Source organism: Mus musculus, chromosome 2, assembly GCF_000001635.26.
Source record: "Mus musculus strain C57BL/6J chromosome 2, GRCm38.p6 C57BL/6J".
Classification (NCBI taxonomy): Eukaryota; Metazoa; Chordata; class Mammalia; order Rodentia; family Muridae; genus Mus; species Mus musculus.
In genome coordinates, this window is record NC_000068.7 from 72,049,335 (window position 1) to 72,074,576 (window position 25,242).

The following is a 25,242-nucleotide window of genomic DNA, read 5'->3' on the forward strand; positions in this document are numbered from 1 at the left end:
GGGGCTGCAAACCCCTTCAGCTCCCTGGGTACTTTCTCTGGCTCCTTCATTGGGGACCCTGTGCTCAGTCCAATAGTTGGCTGCAAGGATCCACTTCTGTACTTGTCAGGCACTGGCATAGCCTCACAAGAAGATAGCTATAACAGGCTTCTGTCAGCAAGCACTTGTTGGCATCCACAAAAGTGTCTGGTTTTGGTGGTTGTTTATGGGATGGATCCCCAGGTGGGGCAGTCTCTGGATGGCCTTTCCTTCAGTCTCTGCTCCACACTTTGTCTCTGTAACTCCTTCTATGGGTATTTTATTCCCTTTTCTAAGAAGGATAGAAGTATCCACACTTTGATCTTCCTTCTTCTTGAGTTTCATGTGTTTTGCAAATTGTATCTTGGGTATTCTGAGCTTCTGGGATAATATTCACTTATCAGTGAGTGCATACCATGTGTGTTCTTTTGTGATTGGGTTACCTCACTCAGGATGATATTTTTCTAGTTCCATCCATTTGCCTAAGAATTTCATAAACCCATTGTTTTTAATAGCTGAGTAGTACTCCATTGTGTAAATGTACCACATTTTCTGTATCCATTCCTCTGTTGAGGGACATCTGGGTTCTTTTCAGCTTCTGGCTATTATAAAGAAGGCTGCAATGAACATAGTGGAGCATGTGTCCTTATTACCAGTTGGAGCATCTACTGGTATATGCCCAGGAGTGGTATTAGTGGATCCTCAGGTAGGACTATGTCCAATCTTCTGAGGAACCGCCACACTGATTTCCAGAGTGGTTGTACAAGCTTGCAATCCCACCAGCAATGGAGGAGTGTTCCTCTTTCTCCACAACCTCACCATCATCTGCTGTCACCTGCGTTTTTGATCTTAGCCATTCTGACTGGTGTGAGGTAGAATCTCAGGGTTGTTTTGATTTGCATTTCCCTGATGACTAAGGATGAGGGAACTGACCTGGGGGCTGTCATGGCTGCCCCAAGCCTTTCCCCCAGCTCTGTGGGCCAAGGCTCATCTGTAACTTGAGAGCCCGACTTCTGATCTCTCAAGCCTGTGGTGGGGACAAGATCCAGAGAGCTCTTCAGAGCTGCAAGGCGGGGATGTTTTTATCCTGACTTCTTTTATAGGTCGAGGCCTGGAATCTCGTGCCAAGAGAACACAGTTAGGTGCTTCTTTCCAGTCGCCTGTTCATGCATCTAGGTGCAGGGTGTGAGCGAGATGTTCAGTCAGTGTTTAAAGCATTTCAAGTGAAAATTCAATAAGCCTCTCATGTAGCAGCCTGTTAATCAAGGCTTTATTAAGGGGCATCCATGTGCATACACAGTGCGTATAATCCCAGGAAATTGTACAAGTCTAAAGTAGCTTCTCGGGAAAGCCTGAATGGTGCTTACTTTAAGGCTTATTTATTCAACAAATGCTAAGCAGCTCCCGTGTGTCAGGCATCAGTGAACAAGGCTGGCAGAGCTCTGTTTTCAGGGCAGGGGCTGCTACTTTGCTATTAGGAGGAGATGGCAAATAAATCAACAATGTCACTTAAGAATACGATACATCACTATCATCAAATTTTGTGTCTATTCTCTGAGTATTGGGCTATACCAGGGGTAAATATGGTACTCACTGCAAGCAAAATGTTGGATAATCGAATATGTTTTCCTTTATTATGTCAGATAATATGGTTTATAATTCAGCCACCCATTGTACTGCTAAGTGGCTCTGTTACAAAAAAATTAAAATCCAGCCTTACGAAGAGATCCAAGTTGGACCTGCTAGGAACTATGTCTGAAGACAGCATAATGTGTGAAGGAGTCTAGCCTCCAGATGCAGGAATGTCGCCGACCTGTGACTCTCAGAGAAGGCACCAACCAGGTCCAGAGCTCAGAGATGAGGTGAAGTCAGGCGTTCCAGATCTTAGAAGTGTGAGAACCTGAGTCTGGTTCTAAATTTGCATGTGCGTCTCTCTCCTCTGGTCATTGACTTTGGAAGAATGCTATGGGGGGTGGTCTATTTTATGTCAAGAAGCCTTATATTTAGCTTGGGGGTCCTTTAATTAGCTGTTAACTTCACTCAGAGAGGTGGTAGGAACTAAAATCGAGGTTCTTAGTTATTAGCAGATGGCACAGCCTGAGAGTAGCTAGGTGATCAGCCACAGGAGTACTCTGCTCTCTCATTCCCAGATCGGAGTTGCCGCAGACAGCAAGGGAAGGCCCTCTCTTTTCCCAGGTGAGTTCCCCAGGCTTCTGCAGCTATGCAAGAAGTTTTGGAATCCTGTTTAATTCCATTGCAAGGACTTCTGCCTTTCTGTGGTCTCTGTGTTCTTAGTCAAAGAGGCAGCTCTGGGGTATTTAAAATGACTGTCACAGTGTGGCTAGAAACATCTCTCTACATCTAAGGCAGCAGCTCAAAGCTTGTGGTTCATCCTTTCATTTTTTTAAAGATTTATTTATTTATTTATATATTTGAATACACCTTAGCTATCTTCAGACACACCAGAAGAAGGCATTGGATTCCACTACAGATGGTTGTGAGCCACCATGTGGTCTCTGGGACTTGAACTCAGGACCTCTGGAAGAGCCGTCAGTACTCTTAACCTCTGAGCCATCTCTCCAGCCCTTGTTTAGCCTTCTTATATCTTCCTAAAGAATGCTGATCTCTTCTCCTTTCTTCCAATGTTTTGGTTCCCAGTTTATGGTTTGATTTGAGGGTGCTGGGTTGGTCCATAGAAATATTAAGACATCTGAGTTTGCAGTAATAGCTCAGAAGAGAAAGAGAGGCAGGGGACTGGAGTGACTGGAGACAGTGAAATTTCTGAATTTCATCCAGGAGAAAATTAATTTTAAAGTCTTGGGCAACCATTTTTAGTTCTTGAGACAAATATAATTTATAATTTAAACCTTTTGACACCCGCGGCATTTTTTTAGGCTCGGTAAGGGAACTAAATAGCAAAGCAGTTAAGTGGAGATCTGGGAATTTAAACCAGCTATTAATAGTTGATCCAAGATTATGGGTATTTAAGATGAATGGCAGCTATTGGAATAAATATGAAATTGATTTATAATCCAGCTCTATGAGTCTCTTGGTGCTTACCTCCTGAGAATTTCTGAAGGGTTGGAACACTAGTTCTCAACCTTCCTAATGCTGTGACCCTTTAATATAGTTCCTCATGTTGGGGTGACCCCCAGCCATAAATTTATTTTGTTGCTACTTGTACTGGCTAGTTTGTGTCAACATGACACAGGCTGGAGTTATCACAGAGAAAGGAGCTTCATTTGGGGAAATGTCTCCATGAGATCCAGCTGTAAGGCATTTCCTCAATTAGTGATCAAGGGGGAAAGGCCCCCTTGTGGTGGTGCCATCCCTGGGCTGGTAGTCTTGGGTTCTATAAGAAAGCAGGCTGAGCAAGCCAGGGGAAGCAAGCCAGTAAGGAACATCCCTCCATGGCCTCTGCATCAGCTCCTGCTTCCTGACCTGCTTGAGTTCCAGTCCTGACTTCCTTTGGTGATGAACAGCAGTGAGGAAGTGTAAGCTGAATAAACTCTTTCCTCCCCAAGTTGCTTCTTGGTCATGATGTTTGTGCAGGAATAGAAACCCTGACTAAGAAACTACTTTATAACTGTAATGTTGCTACTGTTATGAATCATAATATAAATATCTGATATACAGGATATGTGATATGTGGCCCCTGTGAAAGGATCCCAAAGGGGTCATAACCCCTAGGTTGAGGACCATTGATAGATGACTGCTGGTAACGGTAATGGGAAAGGGTGGCTTGCCTGATTCTCCTTTTCAGTTAATATTGTGTGTACATGAGAGTGCTTTTGGATTTGTTTTGAGATCTTTGCAAAGCAATGAGTCCAGTGTATTTGGAGAAATGGATGGGACAGGCTGTTGTGGTCAAGTTCAGAAAAGACATTAGTGGGATACCCTAGATCCAGCGTCTACCACTTTTACCAGCCTTTCCGTTGCACAAACATCACTCTGGAATCCCATTTCTTTTACCATGAGTCATATTTGAACATTTTTGAATAGTATATATTGATATTAAAATTTTGAAACTTTAAAATGGTAATGAAATTACAGCATTTAAAAGTAAAAGTGGTATTTTAAAATTATAAATTGAGCCGTCTTAATGAGGTGGCTTCTTGGCCGTGACTGTTACTTGTACAATTGTTGGTTTTCTACCACGGTTTTATTTCAGCCAGAATAAATGGGATGTAGTGATTGTCAGGGTTTATCCCCCAAATATTCCTGTGGCTTTAGGAATAGCCAAAATGATATCTCATGTCTTTTGAGATATACAATTAAATAATAAAAATAAACAGTAGATCTGGCTGTATGGGCGCATGTTTTAATCCCAGCACTCGGGAGGCAGAGGCTGGTGGATCTCTGAGTTCAAGGCCAGCCTGGTCTACAGAGTGAGTTTCAGGACAGCCAGGGCTATTCAGAGAAACCCTGTCTTGAAAAACATGCAAATAAATAAATAAATAAAGTAAGTAAGTAAGTAAGTAAGTAAGTAAGTAAGTTCTGTTTTAGAATAGCAATCTGTAAAAAGAGATTTCCCAGAGCCATAAATGCTACTGAACAAAGATATTTGTGTCTCTCTGATCCCCTATCTCTAGAGTGGTATTTTATCGTCTAGACTCTACCAGATAAGTTGTCAGTTATGAGAGGCTTTTTAACTACCGTTCTTCACTGCCTTCTTTACACACATGGGGGACAAAAATGATTCATTTTTATTAGTAATCTCGCAAACCACTGTGACTAAGTAACAATGCTTTCAGGGGGCATCTGCTCCTGTCTGAATCAACTCAATGCTCCTGTCTCTCTGTAACTGTCAAGAAAACGAAAGCCAGATACCGAAGGCGCAGCGTCTGAGGACACAGGTGTCAGGAGTCATCCGGGTGGATTCCGTGGCCCCCTTCAGCATGTTCACGTCAGGTTGTCTTACTTTTGCATTAGTGATTAGCTGGGGACCAGCATTTCAGATGGTTGTCACTGGCCCAGGAGGCAGTTGTCCCAGAATCTGCACCTTCTTCCTAGACAGCGCTGGAGTCTGTAAGCAGAGGACCCTGCTTCTCCGGAGGCAGAAGCCTGTGCTGACTCCTGGCAGCTTTGGATTTTCTACTGTAGGGTTACTTCCCAGGCCAGAAATTTGCATCAAAGGCCCAAGAAAAATACATCCAAAAATAAACATGAAAGCCAAGACTTCATGCCAGGAACTCCAGCCACACACATCCTGTTGGCTGGCTCTCTTGTCTCTCTTCTCACAGCTCTGATTCTTTTAGACCAAGCGGAAGCCTGCTCCAATGACTTGGACCTGATGCCGGTACAAAGGTCTCACTCCGCAGTCCTCAAGTGTCTCCATGGAGTGACAAAAGTTATTCAGGTCCAAAAAGGAAAGGAATGAAGTTGTTAGGAACTAACTAACATTAAAAAAAAAAAGAAAGAAAGAAAGAAAGAAAGAAAGAAAGAAAGAAAGAAGGAAAGAAAGAAAGAAAGAAAAAAGGAAGTCTTTGCTACCTGGGACTGGCCAAGCTTTCCTGGAGAGCCTTCAGTACTGCTTCCTCCCTGGGGACGCAGAGGCTATCTGTTGGATTTGAATAGGGACCTGTCACTGATGTACACTGTGCTGTTCAGATAAAGGCTGGCTGCTTACTGGATGTCTGAGAACTTCCCGCAACAGACGCATGCTCTACGAGGTCAGAAGGGTCTTTGATTCTTTGGTGAAGGGTGGGAGATTGGGGAAAGAGTATGTGTCACGGCTTCGGTTTGGCTTGAGGAATCACACTCCAGAATGTTTCTGGCTTTTCTGATTATGTTCTACCAGAGCTCGCCATGTACCAAGGCACTGGCGTAATTTTATTTCATCCTTGTGGTGTCTGTGTTGGGGGATGGGGAAGAGTGGTGGCTCATCTTCTTTTCTGATGGCAACATGATTTTGAATACATTTCCCGAGGATACTGTTCATAAGTAGACAGAATTACATTGAGGACATCAATATTATAGATAGATAGATAGATAGATAGATAGATAGATAGATAGATGCTTATCCTGTGATATATTTGAATGACATACATTTTAAAAACAAACCTGGGTAAGGAAACAGATTGAGGCTGTTGGTGTTTTCCTCTCTGGATGCCTGGTAGCTCTCAGATTATTTGAAATCTTTAGTGTTTATGGGAATCCTGTTACATTATTGATAGCTGGAAGTCCTATCAGCTCCCCTCAAGCCCCCACTGTGATCTCACTGTTTCACAGAAGTTTCTCAGGGGATCTGAACAGATCAAGGCTGAACTGGCAGGCGCTAGGCAAACCCAGCCGCTGCTCTGTATGCCAGTTGGCAGGGCGCTGTAACCAACCAGCGGCCACCCCTCCTATATCCTTGGCTCCTGCAGATGTTCATTTTGACAATGCACAGCTCTCCTTGGGCCCTTTAGGGTTATGCTAGGCATTTTGAAAAGCTCCTTGACGGATCTGCCTCAGTGTTGATACCCCTCCTAGCCTGTCTCCTGAGAGCAGACCTCCCAGTGGCCCTCCATAGTCACTCAGCTAAACCCCAGGACAGTGTGCCCTTCTAAATAGCTATCAACTTCTTTCTAAGAAGGGACAGTAACACATACAACAAACGCACTTTCTTCCCACCACGTGGAGTTGCAGAACACACTCCGGCTTTTTCGGTGGTGTACAGTGTTGTAAAGACAGAAAAAAAAAGTGAACATCAACACAGGATGCTCTGAATAAGACAAAACAAAAAGTGCTTGGAGAAAGTGTGCTGAAGGTCACAGAGGAGCCTGGGAGATTGATCTCCACCCAGGGTCTCATTTCATACAAGACTCTGTTTGTGGAATCTTGTGTGGCTAAGCAGGCAGTTTCTCAGCCTCCCCTCCGGCATTGGGGCCGGTTAACCAAATGACAGCCTTGGAGGCTGTCTTGTCCCAGGGCGAGGGCAGGTTCCTTCCCCTGAGGTCTCATCTCTGCACTTGGGTTTTTCTCCCCTGTGGGGCCACTGGGCCTCTCAGGGATCTCATGGAAGGGTCATGTGCTGTGTTTCCAAACACTAGCTTTTGTTTTCTGTTTGGGGTCAGTCATCATCTGGAGAAATCGACTCTGAAGTTTAATGGTCCCTCAGGCAACAGCAGTTGTAGCTGGAAAAATGTTAAGAACTTGAGTCTTTCAGAAGGAACTCGTGGTGAGGACTAGAGGGTTTGTTAAGCTCATTATGTGGAGAAAACCCTTGGTCCTATGATCATCTTACTTCCCCGAGGTCCAGATTCCACAGCAGGCTGGGGGCACTTGGGTGGAGAACATCTGACATCCAGGAAGATGGCAGGAAACTGGTTCACAGTGCTGGCCTCTGAGTTCCGGAAGTCTTGCCCCAGCTGACCTCCGAGACCTCAGTGTTTAGAGCAGTCTAGCCCAAACCAGTAAATGTTAGATAGACCTTCCAAGGCCATTCATGTGATCCAGTGGTCTGGCCCGAAATGCTGGTTTATTCTTGACTTCACCTGGCATTGCTGGGCGAATTTCTGCGGAGGTCTTTGGCCCCCTGGAACCCTCACTGTGACATAGAAATCTCTAGACTTCCATTCCGGGACAGTGATTGGAGGAGATCAGTGTTGCTAGTCTATTACCTACTTGTGTGCCACTTGTTAAACACTTTAGTGTTCCTTCCCTTTCGGTTTGCAAATGAAAGAAGGCAGAACCGCAAATGATATGGATGGAGAGAATAAAATATAAGCCAAGGGGATGCAGTTCACCAAAATATATTATTTGGAAGGGAAAAGGAATTCTTGGTATCTCTCTGGGTCCACATTAAAATCATCAGGGGAGCTTAAAAATAAAAATTCCCATGCCTGTGCCTGCCCTGGACTAAAGAAATCTGAAACTGTAAAAAAGGTGGGCCCAATTCTGTAGCCTCTTAAAGTGTCCTCAGTGGGATTTCAGGCAGCCCTGCCTTTGAGCAGAGCCCTGCCTTTGCCAGTCAGTCATGCTTCTCCGCTCATTTCAGAGTGCACATGGCTGGTGTGCTGGCCCAGGCTTATGCCCTGCGAATGTTCTCTGTTGCTCCGTTAGATCTCCTGTGTCTGTCGTTTGTCCTTCCCACACAGACATGCTACTTTCAAAGTCTGCCAGACTAAAATGATAGCAGTGGTCAGTGGTGAGAATGTAGGGGCTATTTAGGAATTATAGGTGCCTATGTGTTGTGGTTATTAAACATGTGAACGTAAGGTCTCCTGTTTCCCCCACTCATGACCTCACATTCTCTTGGATGTCAGCGTGGCGATGCCTGCAATGCTGGTTTACATCGGAATTCCTGGGGACCGTGGTGTCCCAGTGAGGGAAAAGAAAGGAATCCAAGCTATTGTCTGGTGATATTACAGAGAGTTTAGAGTTTATGTGTCTTCTGAGAATACTGGGAAGCTTTGGCTGTCCCTGGTCTATAGTTTGAGAATGACTCTTTAGGAAACATTGCTGGAAAAACATTAATTTGAAAAGTGTGCAAACTTCTAACTCTTGATAAATCTGATTATATTTTTTTCTTTGCTATGTTCTCTTCCATAATGCTATATTCTGGCATGTGTGTGTATGTGTGTGTGTGAGTATATGTGTGTATATATATTATATGTGTGTATATACACATATATATGTGTGTATGTATGTGTAAGTGTGTGTATGTGTGCATATGTGTGTGAGTGTGTCTGTATATGTGTGAGTATGTGGATTATTACTGAAATAATTGTTCTTTGGCTGTTAGAAGGGCCAGACTTTCTTATTTATCTCTTATATTGTCTTCCTTATTCATACCATTCATACATACAGTTAATTTTATTTAACAATTCATATAAATGCTTTATTTGATTGAGACATTTATGCTTATTAATGCACTTTTTATTTGCAAATATGCTTGACCTCTCTTCAAAATATTTTATGGAAATTCATTTAAAATCCATTAAATTCATTGTAAACCTGGCTCTGCAGTGGTTTTTAAAATTTTGTTTTGAAAGCCACCATCTTCCTTCTATTCATAGAAGGTTTGAAAAGTCACATGATGTCAGTGTAGTTAGTGGTAGTAATGAATTGAGTAAAGTTTAAAAACCTTCTATTGTTTCAAAACTCTTAAAGGTATTTGCTATCAAATGTTCTAAGAGCCTCCCTCACCCCTGAGTTTTAGGAAGTATTTTAAAGAAGGCAGAGCTCCTTTAGACAGAGGTCCCTGGGAGCAGGGTACCAGCAGAGCTCTGGTTCAGTTAATAAGGCTACAGGATGAAGGCACAGGGTGAGATGGGGCTGGGAGGGGACCAATCAGCCCGGTTTTCCAGGTGCCTCAACATTTCAATCAGATCTTTACTATAGTCTCTACATAGGATGCTCCAAGGATCCGATTTTCTCAAAAATCCCAAACAAAATCCAACTTGTTTTTCTGCATCACCAAGAAGAGGTGAAAGGCAGCTGGTCTGAACTGGAAACAGAGAAGTAGTACCACTGAAGTAAACAGACTCCAGCAGCTGCCAGCTAGAACATTCCCTCTCGCCTCTTCTTGCCCTTGGGGTCAACTTGCTGTGGGCAGAAGTCACCTCAAAAAATGTTTCCTTTAGTCTTGCTGAGATCACCATATCATTGCTGGATTTAGAGGTCACAGCATGTACCTTAACAAGCCCATTAAAAAGAGCCAACTTAATGGTAAAAAGCAGAAAAAGGAGATTTCGTCAATGTGGCCACACTGGGAAGAGGGACAGAGAGTTCCAGTGGCCCCCCCTTCTACCTGACTCCCCCCACTCCACCCAACTGTCTTCACCTCCACCCTCCATCCTCAACCCCCTGCCCTCCACCCACCCCTCCACCCTCACTCCCTCTCCACCTGCCAACTCAAGTGCATCTGTCTTAAATTTTAAATATCCAAAAATTTAAATCTGTACATCTTCAGAAAAAAGAAGAAAACCTTTTTCTTTCCCCATCGTTGCCACTGATACTTCTGCTCCTGCTCTTCCCCTGGCCCCTCTTATTCCTCCTCTCCTACCCATTCCTTCTTCTTTTTGGCATACCAGGACTTCTGGCATGCCAGGCAGGTTCTGTTCCACTGAGCCACACTCTCAGCCCTCCAGCTGGTTTTTGTTGTTGTTGTTGTTGTTGGGTTTTGTTTTTTGTTTTTTATCCAAAATTTTCACTGATCCTCAGGCTCTTTTTTTAAAATTTATTATTATATCTAAGTAGACTGTAGCTGTCTTCAGACAGCACCAGAAGAGGGCATCAGATCTCATTACGGATGGTTGTGAACCACCATATGGTTGCTGGGATTTGAACTCGGAACCTTCAGAAGAGCAGTCATTGCTCTTACCAGCTGAGCCATCTCTCCAGCCCCAGTTGTTTCTTATAATCTCTGTGCAGACCATCTTTTAGGATCTGCACCAACGTTTTCTTAAGATTTCTTTTCCGAACCTTGGTGCGATGGTCTCTGGTTATCCCTTCCACTTCTCTAGCGTTTGGGCCTCTATCTGGTGTCCATGACTGATGGAGGAAAGCTGGTTAGAGGTCTGGGTTCTGACCTGTCCCCGTGTCATACTTTCCCTCCCACACATCTTATTAGTAAACATTTCAGGTACATAATGGATAGCTCTTAATAAGATGATGGTTAGCAAGTGATAAATTCAAGTTCTTTGGCAAAGCCCTGATCATAGCTGCCAATCAGTGCCCAGTGGTCTCAACGGCTGGCTCCTTGTGCTTCCAACACATTTAAAAAGAAAAATTTTAGCTCAGTTGGAACTTGATCTTAAATTCTCTTTTGTTTGTTGTTTTAGACTTTCTTCTTCATCTGAGTCCCTTCCCCAGACTTTGTCAGAAAAACCAAACTCATCTTCATCTTTTTAACTTTTTATTCAAACATTCAGGAAAAAGAAAAAAAGGAAAGAGAGAGAAGAGAAAAGAAAAGAGATCTGTCAGTTTCCTCTGGTACTACGTGTGCGGATTCCGCCGACCATAGCAATAGAGTCTAGGGGTCCTGAAATGATGCAGCCTAGGGATCCGGATTGGGTCCGTTTTCTCTGCCAGTTAAAGAATTAAAAGGCAGGAAAGATCTGAAGCACAGCAGGTGACAGCGGTGAAGCCCTGAGTACCACAGACAGGATCCCAAGTTGAAGGGAAACTGTCACTGAGGGTGAGAGGACACACATCTGCCACCATCGCTCAGAAGAAAAGACACGTTGCAGAGCAGATAGAGACCCTCAAGGCCAAAAATCCAGTGTCCTCTTGAGGGCTAGGGGTTTTTAAGCCTCTGAGAGTTTTTCTCTCTCACTTTAGAGCTGGTCACCTTGAGGACAGATAGGATGGTTCATTGGTCTGCAACTGTTGTGTGACATGTCCTCATGTGGCCTTGAACTTGGACCAGTCCACCAGCCAGGGATCTGCTGGTGGGAGACAAGAGCTATGATGCTTTTGTCTCAGTTCGCAAGGTTGAAACGTTGGCTACCTTATTATCTAGTCATGGTCCATTTCCCTACTTGTCTGCCCACCAGGGAGGGAGTCTGTCTAACTCCTAGCCTCTCAGTAGGATGAAATATTTTAAATAAACTGTGTCTGAACAGGTACAGACTTCCCTGTCATTGTTTTGTAAACAGGGCTGTGTAATAACTAGTTAGGAATAATTTACATTGTGTTAGCTATTAGAAGTAATGTAGACTTGATTTAAAGCTAGGCATGGGGGCTCAGGCCTGTAATCCAAGAATTTAGGAAGTAAATTTAGTAATTTAGTAATCTTGACGTTAAAGTTAGCTTGGGCTATATAGCAAGACCCTAGCTAAAACAAACAAACAAACAAAAACAAAAAACAAAGTATTTGAGAGGATTTAGATTAGGATTAGAGAGATCTGCCGTGCATAGGATTTTGCAAACACTACATTTATGCAAGAGATGAGTTTCTGTGGATTTTGCTGTTTGAGACAGGTCTTAGTGTTCACGGGATGACTGTAATGTTGGCCACTTGGAAGCTGTTGCACGTATCCTGACAGTTTGCCCCTCATATTCAGGTTGGCTTTCCCTTACTTCTCATCCTAACTGGTCCCTTTGTAATCAGTTATGTGCCTCGGAGACAGACCCTTATTAGGACTGGGAAGTTTTGTTATGGTTTTCATAACAACTTTTTTTCAAATTGTGTGTATGTGTGTGTGTATGTTTGTCTCCATATATGTGCATCACACATGTGTCTGCACCCACAGAGGTCAGTAGAGGGTGTCAGATGTCCTGGAAATGGAGTTGAGAGTCACTATGTGGGAACTGGGAACCCAACCAGGTCTTCCACAAGAGCAAGTACTCTTCACCACTGAGCCATCTTTCCAGCCCCCAACAGCGTAGGTTTTGAAATCTTCCCATCTCTAGTGATACAGTCTTTTAGAGACCAGGGGCTTGCTGGCTGAGCAAAGCACCTAACATGCTCAGAACTGTGACTAGCCTCTCCTGCAGCCTCCTCCGCGCCTCCCTGGCTGCCTTCCCTGCTCCTGTGGTGCCTCCTCAACTTCCTTGTCTTCTTCTGTCTCAAGAAGCAGTCCAAATGCCATCTCCTCTGACATTCTCCTCAGGCCCTGTGGATAAGATTGGTGACATAGGGAGAAATAATGACATGGACTCCTGCATCTACTGCCTCTTGGAGGTTTATTTTTAAAATGAAATACAAGATGTGAGTGAAGCTTTCTCCTGTGGAGAAGTAAGCCACGTGATCAAAAAGCATCCTAAATAAGACAGGTTGCTATGGAAGCTAAGATGTGCTCAGGGGATTGGGATCAGGAAGGCCAATGCCTGCCATTGCTCAAATTCAAGGAAGATGAAGTTCCCTCAAATCTGGCAGGAAGAAGGCTAAAGGGTCCTGAGCCCAGGAAGCCTGGAGCAAGAGGTCAAATGTGGCCACAAAACTGATCTACAGAAGATACTACAACTTTGTCTAGGCACTCTGGAGCCCACCTGCCACCGAACCCAGGGCTCACATGTCACACAGAAACTCTACTGCTGGAGCCTTTCACTTGTGTTTTATGTTTTAAAACTTTGAGACATTGTCTTTCTTGACCACTGTGGTCTTGAATTCACACTGTAGCCCAGGCAGGCCTTGAACTCGTGATCCTTCTGCTTCTGCCTTCCAAGCAGCTGGGGTTACAAGCCCGGCTGTGCCAAGTCTTTATAATTGGTGCCTTCCACTCGATGTGGGTTTTTGCTGATACTGGTCAGGCAGGATTCATTCTGTCCAAGGTCACAGAAGGTCCCAACTCTATACGTCACTTTCCACCCTGTCTTCTCCAGGGACTTTTCTGGTAGAAGACAGATGAGCCCCTGAGGAAGAATTCCACCGAGGAGTGATCAGGGAGGAGTGATCAGGGAGGAGTGATCAGGGAGGAGTGATCAGGGAGGAGTGATCAGGGAGGAGTGATCAGCCTCGGGCCAGGTCTGATTCAAGAACACTGTGGTCATTGGATCTTAAATTTACACGGTGTGTCTCTGTGAATAACAACGAATTAACAGTAACAGATGGATTTGATCTGCTACCATCTGACCGCTGGAGATATTCTTATTGTTTAGACATATCAACTCTTTAATAGTAAGTTATTATCATCTTAGTCTGGAGAATAGGATTGAAATGTTATCATTTCAGGTGTGGGAGCATGGGGAATGAACATCTCTCAGTTAGCTTAAGAAACAGTCGAGATAAGATTCAAATGTTTGCTTTCAGCCTACTGGAAATGCAAGGACTTACTTCATTCACTGGCAGACAGGTCACAACAGGCACTTTTAATTCTGGGATTTATGACCTAGAGGGTGGGGCTGAGTTCAGGGCCCAGATGTTTGACCTTTGACATCGCTCTATGTGTACACATTCTGCTCTCCCCTCCCCGAAAAGTCCTGGAGCCATTATTCTAATCTGTTGCTGCTGTCCTCAGATCAGGAACCGTTTTCTGCAGAATCCAAAGGCTATAGAGTGGATTAAGTAGCTGGAAGAATACAGAAATCACTGAAGTTTAGAAAAATCCATAGAGAATCCGTGCTGAGAGCAGTGGAGATGGAGAACCAGTTGTCATCAGGCTTCGAAGCTCTGAAAAGAAGAAAACGACAAGCAACACCCCTTTAAAAACAACAGACAAAAACAACAACAACTAAAGCTGAAAAGAAAAAAAAATGACAAATAACAACAACTAAACCAGAATAGTATCATTTTATACAACTCAGTCTGGCCTGGAACTCACAGTCTTCCTGCCTCAGACTACCAAGTGCTGGATTCTCGATGCGTACCTCCATGCTGGCTGCTCAAAATGACTTTTGGAGAGGAAATGAAATTATTAGAAAACAAAAAACAAACAAACAAATAAAACAAAAGCAAACTTCCAGAGATCAGCACAAAGACATGAACATTTAAAGATGTTCTACTAGTGACCATAATAGAAACAACATTGAAGTAATTTTAAATGTGTGGACCTAGTATCTCAATGAATGGGTAAGCTCACAGGAGTATTTTTTACCCAGTTCCAGAAGAACCCATTAAAAGAAGGGTTTTTCAGGATGTGAGGTTTCCTACGCCTTCCCCAAGCTTTCCAGTCAATGATGCTAACTGAGCTGACTAGGCAACTTGAGACAATGGCGCTTGAAGACATCAGCCTTGGGCTAGGAAGATGCTCAGAAGGACACTTGCTACAGAAGCACGAAGACCTGAACCCAAATCCCGGGCATCCCAGTATGAAGGTGGGTGTGGCTGCAAGTGTGCCCATAGCCCCAGCACTGTGGGTGACAGAGGCAGGAGGATTTCTTGTTCTTTCTGTCTGCTAGCCTAGCTCCAGGTTCAGGAAGAGATTCCAACTCAAAAAAAGTTAGTCAGAAGGTGACTATGGAAGACACTCAACATTGACCTTTGGCCTCATCATATGCACATATATTACATGTACCTGTGTACACATGCTCACATATAGCAAAAACACAAAGGTACAGTAATATGTATGAAAAAAGGAAAAGAAAAAGAAAAAAAGGAAAGAAAAAAAAAAGAAATTAGCTACAACTCCCACATCATTCAAAGCAAGAACTTTTGATTGTTTATTTATCTAGCATTTTGCTGTGTGTGTGTGTGTGTGTGTGTGTGTGCTATTTGTGTGTGTGCCTTTGTGTGCAGGCACACATATATATTTATAGGCCAAAGGTCTATGTTGATATGTCTTCAGTTGTTCTCCATCTTATTTTGTGAGAGCGGGTCAGGCACTGAATCTAGAGTGTGTACATCTTCTTCACCTCCCTTGTGCTGGGATTCAGGTGTCTACTGCAGGGCTGAGCTCTTTACGGGAGTCCTGGGACCTGAACTCATGTTTATGGAGCAGGGACTTTACCACCAAGTCATCTTCCTGGACCATGAAGTTTTGTTGTTATATTAAAAGCTTATTAAGCTCAATCAGCATGCGCCTCTGATATAAAATTTTAAATGTTCAACAAGGTGTGTGAGAAAATCGATGCTTTCCATGGTCCCCGCTGCAGCAACCTTGGAGCCCTGTTACAGGCTTCTCGTTCTGTGATGCAATGCCAGTTTAAAATGCAAATGGAAGTCTTGAACTAAACATTGGGCAGTTAAATGTGCCCGACTCTTCTCAACTTCTTGGAAAGAAAACAAGCTAACCTAAACCAGGTAAAACTTGGGGGCATTCTGAGATAATACTTTTCACATAAATTGACCATGACACGCTTGCAAGGATATAATTTATTTACTCTTTCTGGTTTACTGCTTTACAAAATCCTTTTACTAAAACCTGCACATCCTCCCAACGTTAATGTCATTGCAAAATGAGACTATGTTACAAATGGAAAATTTGAACCAAAGATGTAAGAATCATTGCTAAATAATTAATTTTAACTCGTAGCTTTCAAGAATTGGTGTTCAGTAATATTAAAAGAAGTGAATATGAAAGGGCCTTCCTTCACTGTTTATAGAGATGTCGGTGACTGGAGCTGTGGGAAGCACGCTGGCATCATGCTAATAAAGCACCACGAGAAACCCTCTCTGCATTAATTTTTTTGTGATATTATGCCTGTAAATAATGTGTCCAGATTGTCTATACTTCCAGGGTTGATGTATATGTACCAGTCAAAGGCAGGCAGCCCTTAGGTTGTAGCTGCCCTTACAGCCATAGCCCTTTGGAGAATAAATATTTATGGTGACAGTGTAGCTGTCATGACGTGAGATAATCAAATTGAACCCGGGTTTTCAAGTCTGGCGTACTCTCCTTGCTTAATTTCATTGTGCTCACTATGATTCCCATGCTGTAAATCAGGCTGAAAAAAAAAATGCCCGCAGAAGGGAAAGCAAGCAGGGGTGATGGTGTGAAGCACAGGTTTTGTTTACCAGAATGATTCTTCACTGGGTGCCCTTTTTATCCTACAGTCCCTAGATCTTACTGTTACATTATTATTTTTAAGAAGCAGATCTAAAAACAGATTTGAATTTAGGAATGATTATTAAGGAAAGGAATAAGGCAGGTGGGTACAAAAAGAATACTCTGTGTGTGTGTGTGTGTGTGTGTGTGTAGTGTGTACAAAAGTAGGATGTATACACACAATATTCTAAATCATATGGACAAGGCCAGTTGCATAATATATTGCACCTCACATAAAACATATATATGGGGGTTCTTTGTTCTCCCTGGAGTAAAGAAAAATGTCATTAATGGTACTAAAATAAGCTCTTCCCTTTACCCTGCATTTTGTACCTCAGCCCATCATTTTCTTCTTATCTGCTGTTTCATTTTAGTCTAAGTGACGAAAGGTTTAAACTAAAGTGAAATTATTAGCATAAATTTACCACCACTCTCATCATTCTGTGATGCAATGCGAGTTTAAAATGCAAATGGAACAATCCTCAACTTGCATGCAGAACCCCTGAGCTACCGTTTATATTTCTTAGCTTGCACACGCATATGTGTTTTGTTCTTATCAGACTAGTGGGAACTGCACATCAGATGGATCCAAGCTGTTTGCATTTCATGTCTCAAGGTCTGTGTATTTTGCTAACACTTTATCCAGCTTACTGATGAGTGAGGGAGGACTTGAAGAAAATAGAATTCTTGGTTGCTCATCTCTCTTTGTCTTTATGTCATTCTCTTAAGTATAAATGGTTGCTAACAAATGGATGGTCCTAACAACATGGTAGAGTCCCATTGGTAACATCATTGCTGTCTTTCTGTGTTCAAAGCCAGGCCAGGTTAGAGTAGAAAATGGAGCCCATGGGAACTGGCAGGGACTGCATTTGCTTATCAAAGTGGCCCTTGCTCACCTTGTCCCTGCTCTGAGCCATGCGTTGTGAGTTCACCAGAATTCTGGTTTCGTGGGACACTGTGGACTCTCCGAGGAAGGAGATGATGTTAGTGAAGGGTGAGCTCATATTGGTGTGTATTTCCTTGTTCACTTTTCTGTGGTGTCACTGAACTTACTTATATAAGTTCAAAATGGGAATCAAGATGGGGACATCAGAGCATCGGTCCAGGTGCTCAGGGTTCTCCTGAGCTGGCGTCTATGCAGCCACACAGGTTTTATACCCGGCATCAGCCCTGGGTGCAGAAATGCTTGTGATGAAAAGTAGATTTCTGGCTTCTCCTTCCTTATGCCTGTTCCCAGTTCCTCTCTCCAGAGGACCGTATGGGACTAGCCTTCACATAAACACTCAGCTACTCGGAAGCTGAATGCAAGTGTAGAGGCATAAACACACAGAGACCCATATGTACATAGAGACGCATAAACAGAGATCCATGGTAGGATATGGGTGGCCACAAGTTCTTCGCAGCTTTTCCAAGCGAGAGGAAGCAGACTATTTTTCCAACTCTCACATCCAGATTCTCCCTAAGACATATTTTTAACTGGGAAAAGAACTGTGGCACGAGTTTTCCTTCACTCATGGCCTCCAGGAATGTGGTCTTCCTTGTATGTGTGCTTGACACCTGGACAAAGGACACTGTGCTGTGTAGACATTACAGCCACAACAGCCAAGACCCCTGTGAGGTGGATACCTTGAGCACTAACCAATGATCCATCTTGAAGTGTCTACTGAAGGGAGGGATCACCAATACACAAAACTTCCTAGGAAGCCCATGACGTTGTGAGACTTAATCATTGTTCTGGGGTGGCTCACTGTGATCAATGTACCTATATTAAAAAACATTGAACTGGATACTCCTGCAAGTGGGATTATATTATTCATGTTGTCTGTGTCTGGATTTTATTTTATTTTTTTATGTAGTGCTTACTAGTACACACCCTTTTTGTAAATCCATGTAGATTCACCATGTTTTGCTGAATTTTCATTGAACAGGCTACTATAATTTTTTTGACCTGTCCTCTTATTAATAGTCACATTGGGTTTCATTCTTATAACCTCTGCTCCAAATGACATTTTCCAACATGTTTCCCAATGTACATTTGTTGAGTAAGTTCATATTTGTGGAATCTATTATATAAAAATTAAAATTTGATATGTATTTTATAATGATAATTATAAGCCTAAACTATTTTCTACAAAGTATTCACCAATTTACACTCCTTCCAACAATTTGTGAGTCACCTTGTTTTGCTTTGTTAGTTCAACATGAGTAATTTAAAACTCTGAAAAACATTTAGAAAAGCAAGACACTGGAAAACTATGCAAGGGAAAGGGGTTTCTAATTGCTATATTGCTTTGTATTCCCTGAGCCTCTAATCTTGGCTAAGTCCTTAATAAAATTTAACTCCTAATTAGTTTTAGAAGATAAACATAAAAAAAACATCCATTTCTTCAGCGGTTGTTTCTTAGTTTTCCATCTGTGAATGACAAACTTACATCCTCTGTTGGATGGCGTAATGGATTATAGCTACAGTTTATAAACTCGTGGGAACCCTTTGAAATTCTAGAAAACAGGCCCCCTTTGCCAAAAGCATCAAAATATCTCTCCCAAGTTATTGTTAACAATATGTTAGGTGGCTGGCTGGAGGGACATTACCTGACTTGCTTTATGACATCGTTGAAGACATTTCATTCATTCATTTCTCCTTCTAATCTCTGTCTTGTGAACTATATCCCAGTCAGACCTCCCGAAGGGCGCATTGCAAAACTTTTAAAAAGTCATTTTGTTATCTACCACTTCTCCCAGAAATTAATTTATCCATTTAATGTTATTTTTATCCTTTTGCTATTGAGGAGTTGCTACTTCAGGAAACTGATCCCCAGTTAGTTAGCAGCTGGATCTCAATGCGTTGGCTGCAAAATGCAGTTCCCAGCAAAAATTCAGCCTTATCTATTTGGGAGAAGCCAAAGGGAAAAACAGCAACACTTTAAAATGATGCCATGTGCTGCTTTTCTTGGCTAGATGGATGGTTTAACAGTGTAGGGCGTGGCCTCTCGTGCTCTCCTCACCGGGCAGGCTCTCACGGACTGTCTGACATGGTTGAAACCGAGGAGCTCCAGACCCAGAGACCAGACGCATTCATGTCTGGATCTGACCATTGCGGCGCACTCCATGTATCATCTAGAAAGATAGGATCTAGTTATGTGTGGAAAATAACAGAGGCAACCTCAAAAACCCCTCAGGGTAGGTACAGTGCAAAGAGCAGCTATGGATATGGAGTACAGGACACAGTCACTTCTTTCTTAGTTACAAACTCAGTTTGGAGTCTATTTGTGGCATGGTGGTACAGGGTGCTGCTAAACAACAGGACAGAGCTAGCGAACCCTTCCTGGAACATTCTGGAAGGTCTGTAACACAAAACATGCTCTAGTAGGTAAGTTTGCTTGTTATTGAAATAAAAAATTAGAAAAACAGAGAGAGAGAGGCGGGGGTGGGGTGGGGAGTACCCTTTTGGGTGTTCTTTATTGTTATTGCTATTTTTTTTACAAGATTATATTTTTATTTTATGTATGTAAATGTCTTGCCTACACCTATGTATGATGTATGTGTATCATGTGTGTGCCTCGTATCCTCAAGGGTCAGAAAATGCTGTCAGATCTCCTGGAAGTTGAGTGACAGATGTCTGTGAGCCACACTGTGAGGGCTGAGAACCAAACCCCGGATCCTCGGCAAGAGCACTGGGTGCTCTTCTTAAATGCTAAGCCATCTTTCTAGCTCAAAAGGGTTTTATTACTAGGAAGTTGTCTTCCTCTAAACATTAAAACACGTCTGGAAGCCATAGTTTGAGATTGCTTTCTGGTCTATTCCTCTCATTATCCTTGGGTAACATAAGCATTCTGTTTTCCCAGGACAGACCACCTGTGGCACCATTACAAACCCGTGTTCGTGCTGTGCTTCAGCCACCCAGATAGGAGATGTTCTTCAGGACACATAAAAAACATCATTGCAAATTGCCAAAACACACCATTTTCAAATCTCTTAATCATTCCTACTTCCGGGTCAGAAGTCAGATTCCTAGTGACAGTGCCAGAGTGAGGTCGTGAGAGAACAAAGACTAGTCAGTATTTCACTTCTCAGAGGTGCTCAGCTGGAGTGTGAGTCCAAGCCCACATGAGATTGAGCCTGAATTTCCAAACTCCTGACCCTTACTCCCTCATCTGAACAACCTCGCAGATCTGCAAAGTGTAGCCGAGGTAATGCCTCACCATTTGAATTGCAAATTTATTTTCAGCCCATAAAAGATGTCACATCTTGATATAGATTCAGGCTTCTTTCTGAAAATGCTAATTTATTAAAAATGGCAGTGGTGGCAATGAAAATCTTCACAGCCACTTTCTTTTGAGTGCCAAAGCTGTTCTCATGTGTGGGCATGCGTGCCTGCACTGATACATACAAGACACACCCACAGTGTCTACACTCATCAGTCTATGCCACAGTCTCACTTCCAAAGGAAAAGCCTAGGCAAGCAGCGAGGGTTCGGTCGGGTGAAGTCTGTGCGCTGAGACCACCAGGTGTCAGCTGGTGGGTCAGAGCAAGGCTCTTGGTTGCCTTCCTTTCTCATGACATGACTAAATGTGCTCTGCTTGGGTGTTCCCTGACAGATGGGAATAATAATAACACTACTTGGGTAAGAAGTGCATTGTCCCGAGGAGCGGCATCCTTTTGACTTCCTGCTTCAAATGGAGCACTTCCTGCTTTCCAGCTGAGGGATGAGTCACGTGAAAAGACTGTAGGACGTGACATAGGGGCCCTGTCAGCCTGTAATTATTTAGATGGCATAGATGATAAATCTGTTTTTGGCACGCTGCCCATCCAGGTAAAGCTGAATATACCAGCAGGACTAGAAATAGCTGGTGGCCAGCATCTTGTCCCTTTGTCATCTCGTACTTCTAACAGCTCAGAGAGACATAGCAGTGTAGTCACGTGTACGAGGACTCTCATCATATTGCCGAGTAACCTTTGCCTATTTCTGCTCCTCACGTGTTTTGGCAAGTGGAAAGCACCTTTAGAGTTTATTCTGATTGAGAGATTGATGAGTATTTTGCATATGCTGAGAGACACCTATGCATGATGTAAAGTCACATCAAAGTATGTGGCCAATGGTACAGTCATTCCAGAAAATTGCCTGAGGTGTATAAGGAGGAAGACTCATATGAGCATGTCCTTATAGAATACCAGCATTAGCATTTATATGTGCCAAGTGTTATTTGTGTGTGTGTGTGTGCGCGCGCGCTCGCGCACAGTTTTGTTGATTCCTAACAACGACCTTGTGTGAAGTAATAATAACTATAAAAATAGCTGTATGCATCATGCTTGCATGTCATTCTGCTAAGTAGGCATTTTATTTTTTATTTTATAAATCCGGTGTCATTTAATCCTCCTAGACAGTAAAGTTTATAATCCTATTTTATAAGCAAGAAGATGAAGACGTGGGACTGGAGAGATGGCTTAGCTCTTGAGAGGCTCCAGGCTACTCAGAGCTGTCTGTTAACTCCAGTTCCTGGGCATCTAATGCTATCTGCTGACCTCTATCAGCACCAGGTATGCATGCAATGAATCAGTGTACACGCCCTCAAACACTCAGGAAACCTAAAATAAAAACAAACAACCTTAAAAAAAAAAACAAAGAGGGAAAGAAAGGTGCTGCGCTTCCCACGACCTCTATCTACTTCAGATTCACCGTCATAACATTTCCTCCCTGGGTCTAGGTTCAAGAGATGTCAACAGTAAACTGGCCAACCTGCCAGTCAACATGTAAGCACATTAAAAATGTCACTTTCAGACCTTTTGGATGGATGGGTCAAAATACTTAAATTCATGTAGAGGACACTGTTTCAAATATAGCATAGAGGCCTGTTCTCACCAACATTAGGAAACAATTAGAATTTTAAGTGATTGGCTTAGTTTATGTGGATGAGTGTGTGTGGGCAGGACAGAGGAAAACTTTGGCCATCTTTCCAGGCACCATCTATGTCCCTCCTCCCCTCTTTCTTTTTGATTTGCAAAGATTTCTACCGCTGCATCATTTCTAGCCTTTTAAAGTACTAGATACATTTACTTACAATATGGATGATTTTAAGAGCACACACAAGTTTAGTATGAATACTGAGATTAAATACTACAGAGACAGGGCCAGGAACTTGACAAGTTGGCTAGCCAGGCTAGCCAGTGAGCCCCAGGGACCTGCCTATCTCTCCCTCTTCAGCTCTGAGATTATAAGTGGATGGCAATCTCCCTTCCTTTCTCCCTCCCCCTCCCCTTCTCCCTTCCCCTGTTTTCTCTAGTACTCTGCCTGTGTTCCATCTCTAATTCAGACCTTTTGTAAAATGTTACTTCCTCCATTGGAACTTTTGGAAGTTTCTGAACTTTTTTGAAGGATCCTGGTCAGATCATCCTTGGGTGCAGATTGCTGATTGCATACACTCCTACCATTAAGCATCCATGTCTGTCCTCTTTGAGCTTGTGTATAGATGTGCTCCCATGAAAGCTGGGACTGGGGATTGCAGCCATCTGGCAGGCACTTAACTACATTTATTGTTTGTTTGTTTGTTTGTTTATTTAATCTATGTAAGTACACTGTAGCTGTCTTCAGACACACCAGAAGAGGCCATCGATCCCATTACAGATGGTTGTGAGCCACCATGTGGTTGCTGGGAATTGAACTCAGGACCTTTGGAAGGGCAGTCAGTGCTCTTAACCACTGAGCCATTGCTCCAGCCCACTTAACTACCTTTAAAGAAAGATTTCCCTCCTGGGAGGAAAGCTGTTCCAGCTGATCATGTAGTTCTGGAAGGCAGAGGAACAAGCGGGTGCCCACTTGATCGGACAGGCCAGCTAAAGCCACCTGGTTGTCAGTAGATTACCATTTACATCAGCAACTCCATGACCCCTCCCGCCCTGTATGGTAAGCTATTTGTTCTTTGGTTCTCTGTGCTGTGCTCTCAGTTTTGGGCACTTTTCACTATCTACCTTGTAGAACTCTCCGCAGTACTGGATTTAGCTACTCAGAGGAAAGGCCAGATCTTAGAACTAAAACTGAGCAAAAAGTCTAGGACTGGTGACTGTCACATGGTGAAACACAGTTACTATTTATGAAGCAAGTTTTCATGAGTAATATCAATTTTAAGAAGATTAGTCCTGGGCTGGAGAGATGGCTCAGCGGTTAAGAGCACTGACTGCAGTTCCAGAGGTCCTGAGTTCAATTCCCAGCAACCACATGGTGGCTCACAACCACCTGTAATGGGATCTGATGCCCTCTTCTGGTGTGTCTGAAGACAGCTACAGTACTCATATAAATAAAAATAAATACAATTTTAATAATAAAAAAGAATAGTGCCATTTTTTCATAAGGAAAAAATTCTACTGGGAAAGCACAAATGAGGTGGTAATTCCCCCCCCCCCCACCTCCTCTCCCTCCTCATTGACCTCTTCCTCTTTCTATTTCTTACAAAAATCGTCTGGAGAAGTCTTAGCCCTGTTGGGTCTTAGGGATTATGGTGGTTTTAATATGCTTGGCCCAGGGAGTGGCACTATTAGGAGGTGTGGCCTTTTTGGAGTAGGTGTGGCCTTGTTGGAGGAAGTGTGTCACTGTGGGGGTGGGCTTTGAGACCTTCCTAGCTGCCTGGAAGACAGTCTTCTCTTGGCTGCCTTCCAAACAGATGTAGAACTCTCAGCTCCTCCAGCAACATGCCTGCAGGGATGCTACTATGTTTCTTGCCTTGATGATCATGAACTGAGCCTCTGAAACTGTAAGCTAGCCCCAATTAAATGTTGTCCTTTATCAGAGTTGCCTTGGTCATGGTGTCTCTTCACATCATCCTAAGACAGGGATTATCCAATATACACCCCTTTACAATGCTCTAGATGGTCTAGATGCTCTTACAAGAGATCTTACGAAGGCATCTCCAAGACCATTGTCCCCAGATCTGCAGATCCCAGGATGACCAGCCACAGTTTCTTTGTTGCTAGCTCCAAGTTGGACCTTGACAGAATTTTGAAGGAAGGTTCACCTGATAAAAGAAGTTGATCTTTCCTCAGAAAAACATAACATATATGAAAAAGTGTGGATGTAATCCCAGTTCTGGTGACAGCCATTGATCTCCACAGCTAATGACCACGATTTAGCCCAATGATCTCCATTTTTAAGGAACACTGAAATAAATGGCATTTGACAAGACACGGCTGTTTACTGCTGGGACCCACCATGTTCTAATTACTCTGGAGCGAGTACATGATTGTAGAATGGTTATTGCCATTTCAAAATACCCACTTAGAATTTAATTATTAATGATGGAACAGTTTCCACAGCAGATATTCAGTCCACATGTTTGTCAAGTGTGTGCATACACACAAACACACACACACACACACACACACACACACACACACACACACACACACTCACAGACATGCCTGAATGTGGGCTTTGTATAGTGTGAAGGCAATTTAGTGACTTGAAAAGTTTGAGTTTTCTGAAACTACATGTTCTGCCACTAGTGCATTATATTTATTTTTTAATTTATTTTTATATTTTATATTTATTTTATATTTATATATTTTGTATTTATTTTATATTTATTGTTCCTTTTTTCCATCATATTTTTTAACAGAGAACACTTGCCATGTTGAATATATCATTTATTAAAAACCTACTGTATACCTACCACACGTATTATGCATACACAGGTATATATATATCACAGACATAGACACACACACACACATATATACATACACACACACACACATATATGTATATATATATATATATATATATATATATAGAGAGAGAGAGAGAGAGAGAGAGAGAGAGAGAGTGTTGTATAGGGGAAATATTCTGAGAAATGGGGTTCCCAGAGAAACGCAAGCATGG

General features: G+C 42.8%; 1 protein-coding gene and 1 long non-coding RNA gene across 6 annotated transcripts in view; one reads left to right on the plus strand and one right to left on the minus strand.

The window, feature by feature from the left end:
• Rapgef4 (Rap guanine nucleotide exchange factor (GEF) 4) overlaps nucleotides 1-25,242 on the plus strand; it is a 276,260-nt gene that overhangs the window by 68,120 nt on the left and 182,898 nt on the right. For 2 of the 5 annotated variants that reach the window (NM_001204166.1, NM_001355478.1), the window contains exon 1: nucleotides 5,283-5,690. The exons of the other annotated variants lie outside the window; for them this stretch is intronic. In NM_001204166.1, coding sequence (NP_001191095.1) covers nucleotides 5,679-5,690 — 12 coding nt within the window. In that variant the 5' untranslated portion in view covers nucleotides 5,283-5,678. Of the gene's footprint in view, nucleotides 1-5,282; nucleotides 5,691-25,242 lie in introns of those variants that run through there. 5 annotated transcript variants of the gene reach the window in all.
• Nucleotides 4,706-5,573, minus strand: Gm29940. The gene is made up of 2 exons (XR_374631.1): nucleotides 5,512-5,573; nucleotides 4,706-5,350 (listed from the first exon to the last, which is right to left on the minus strand). It is a non-coding gene; the product is annotated as a predicted gene, 29940 (long non-coding RNA).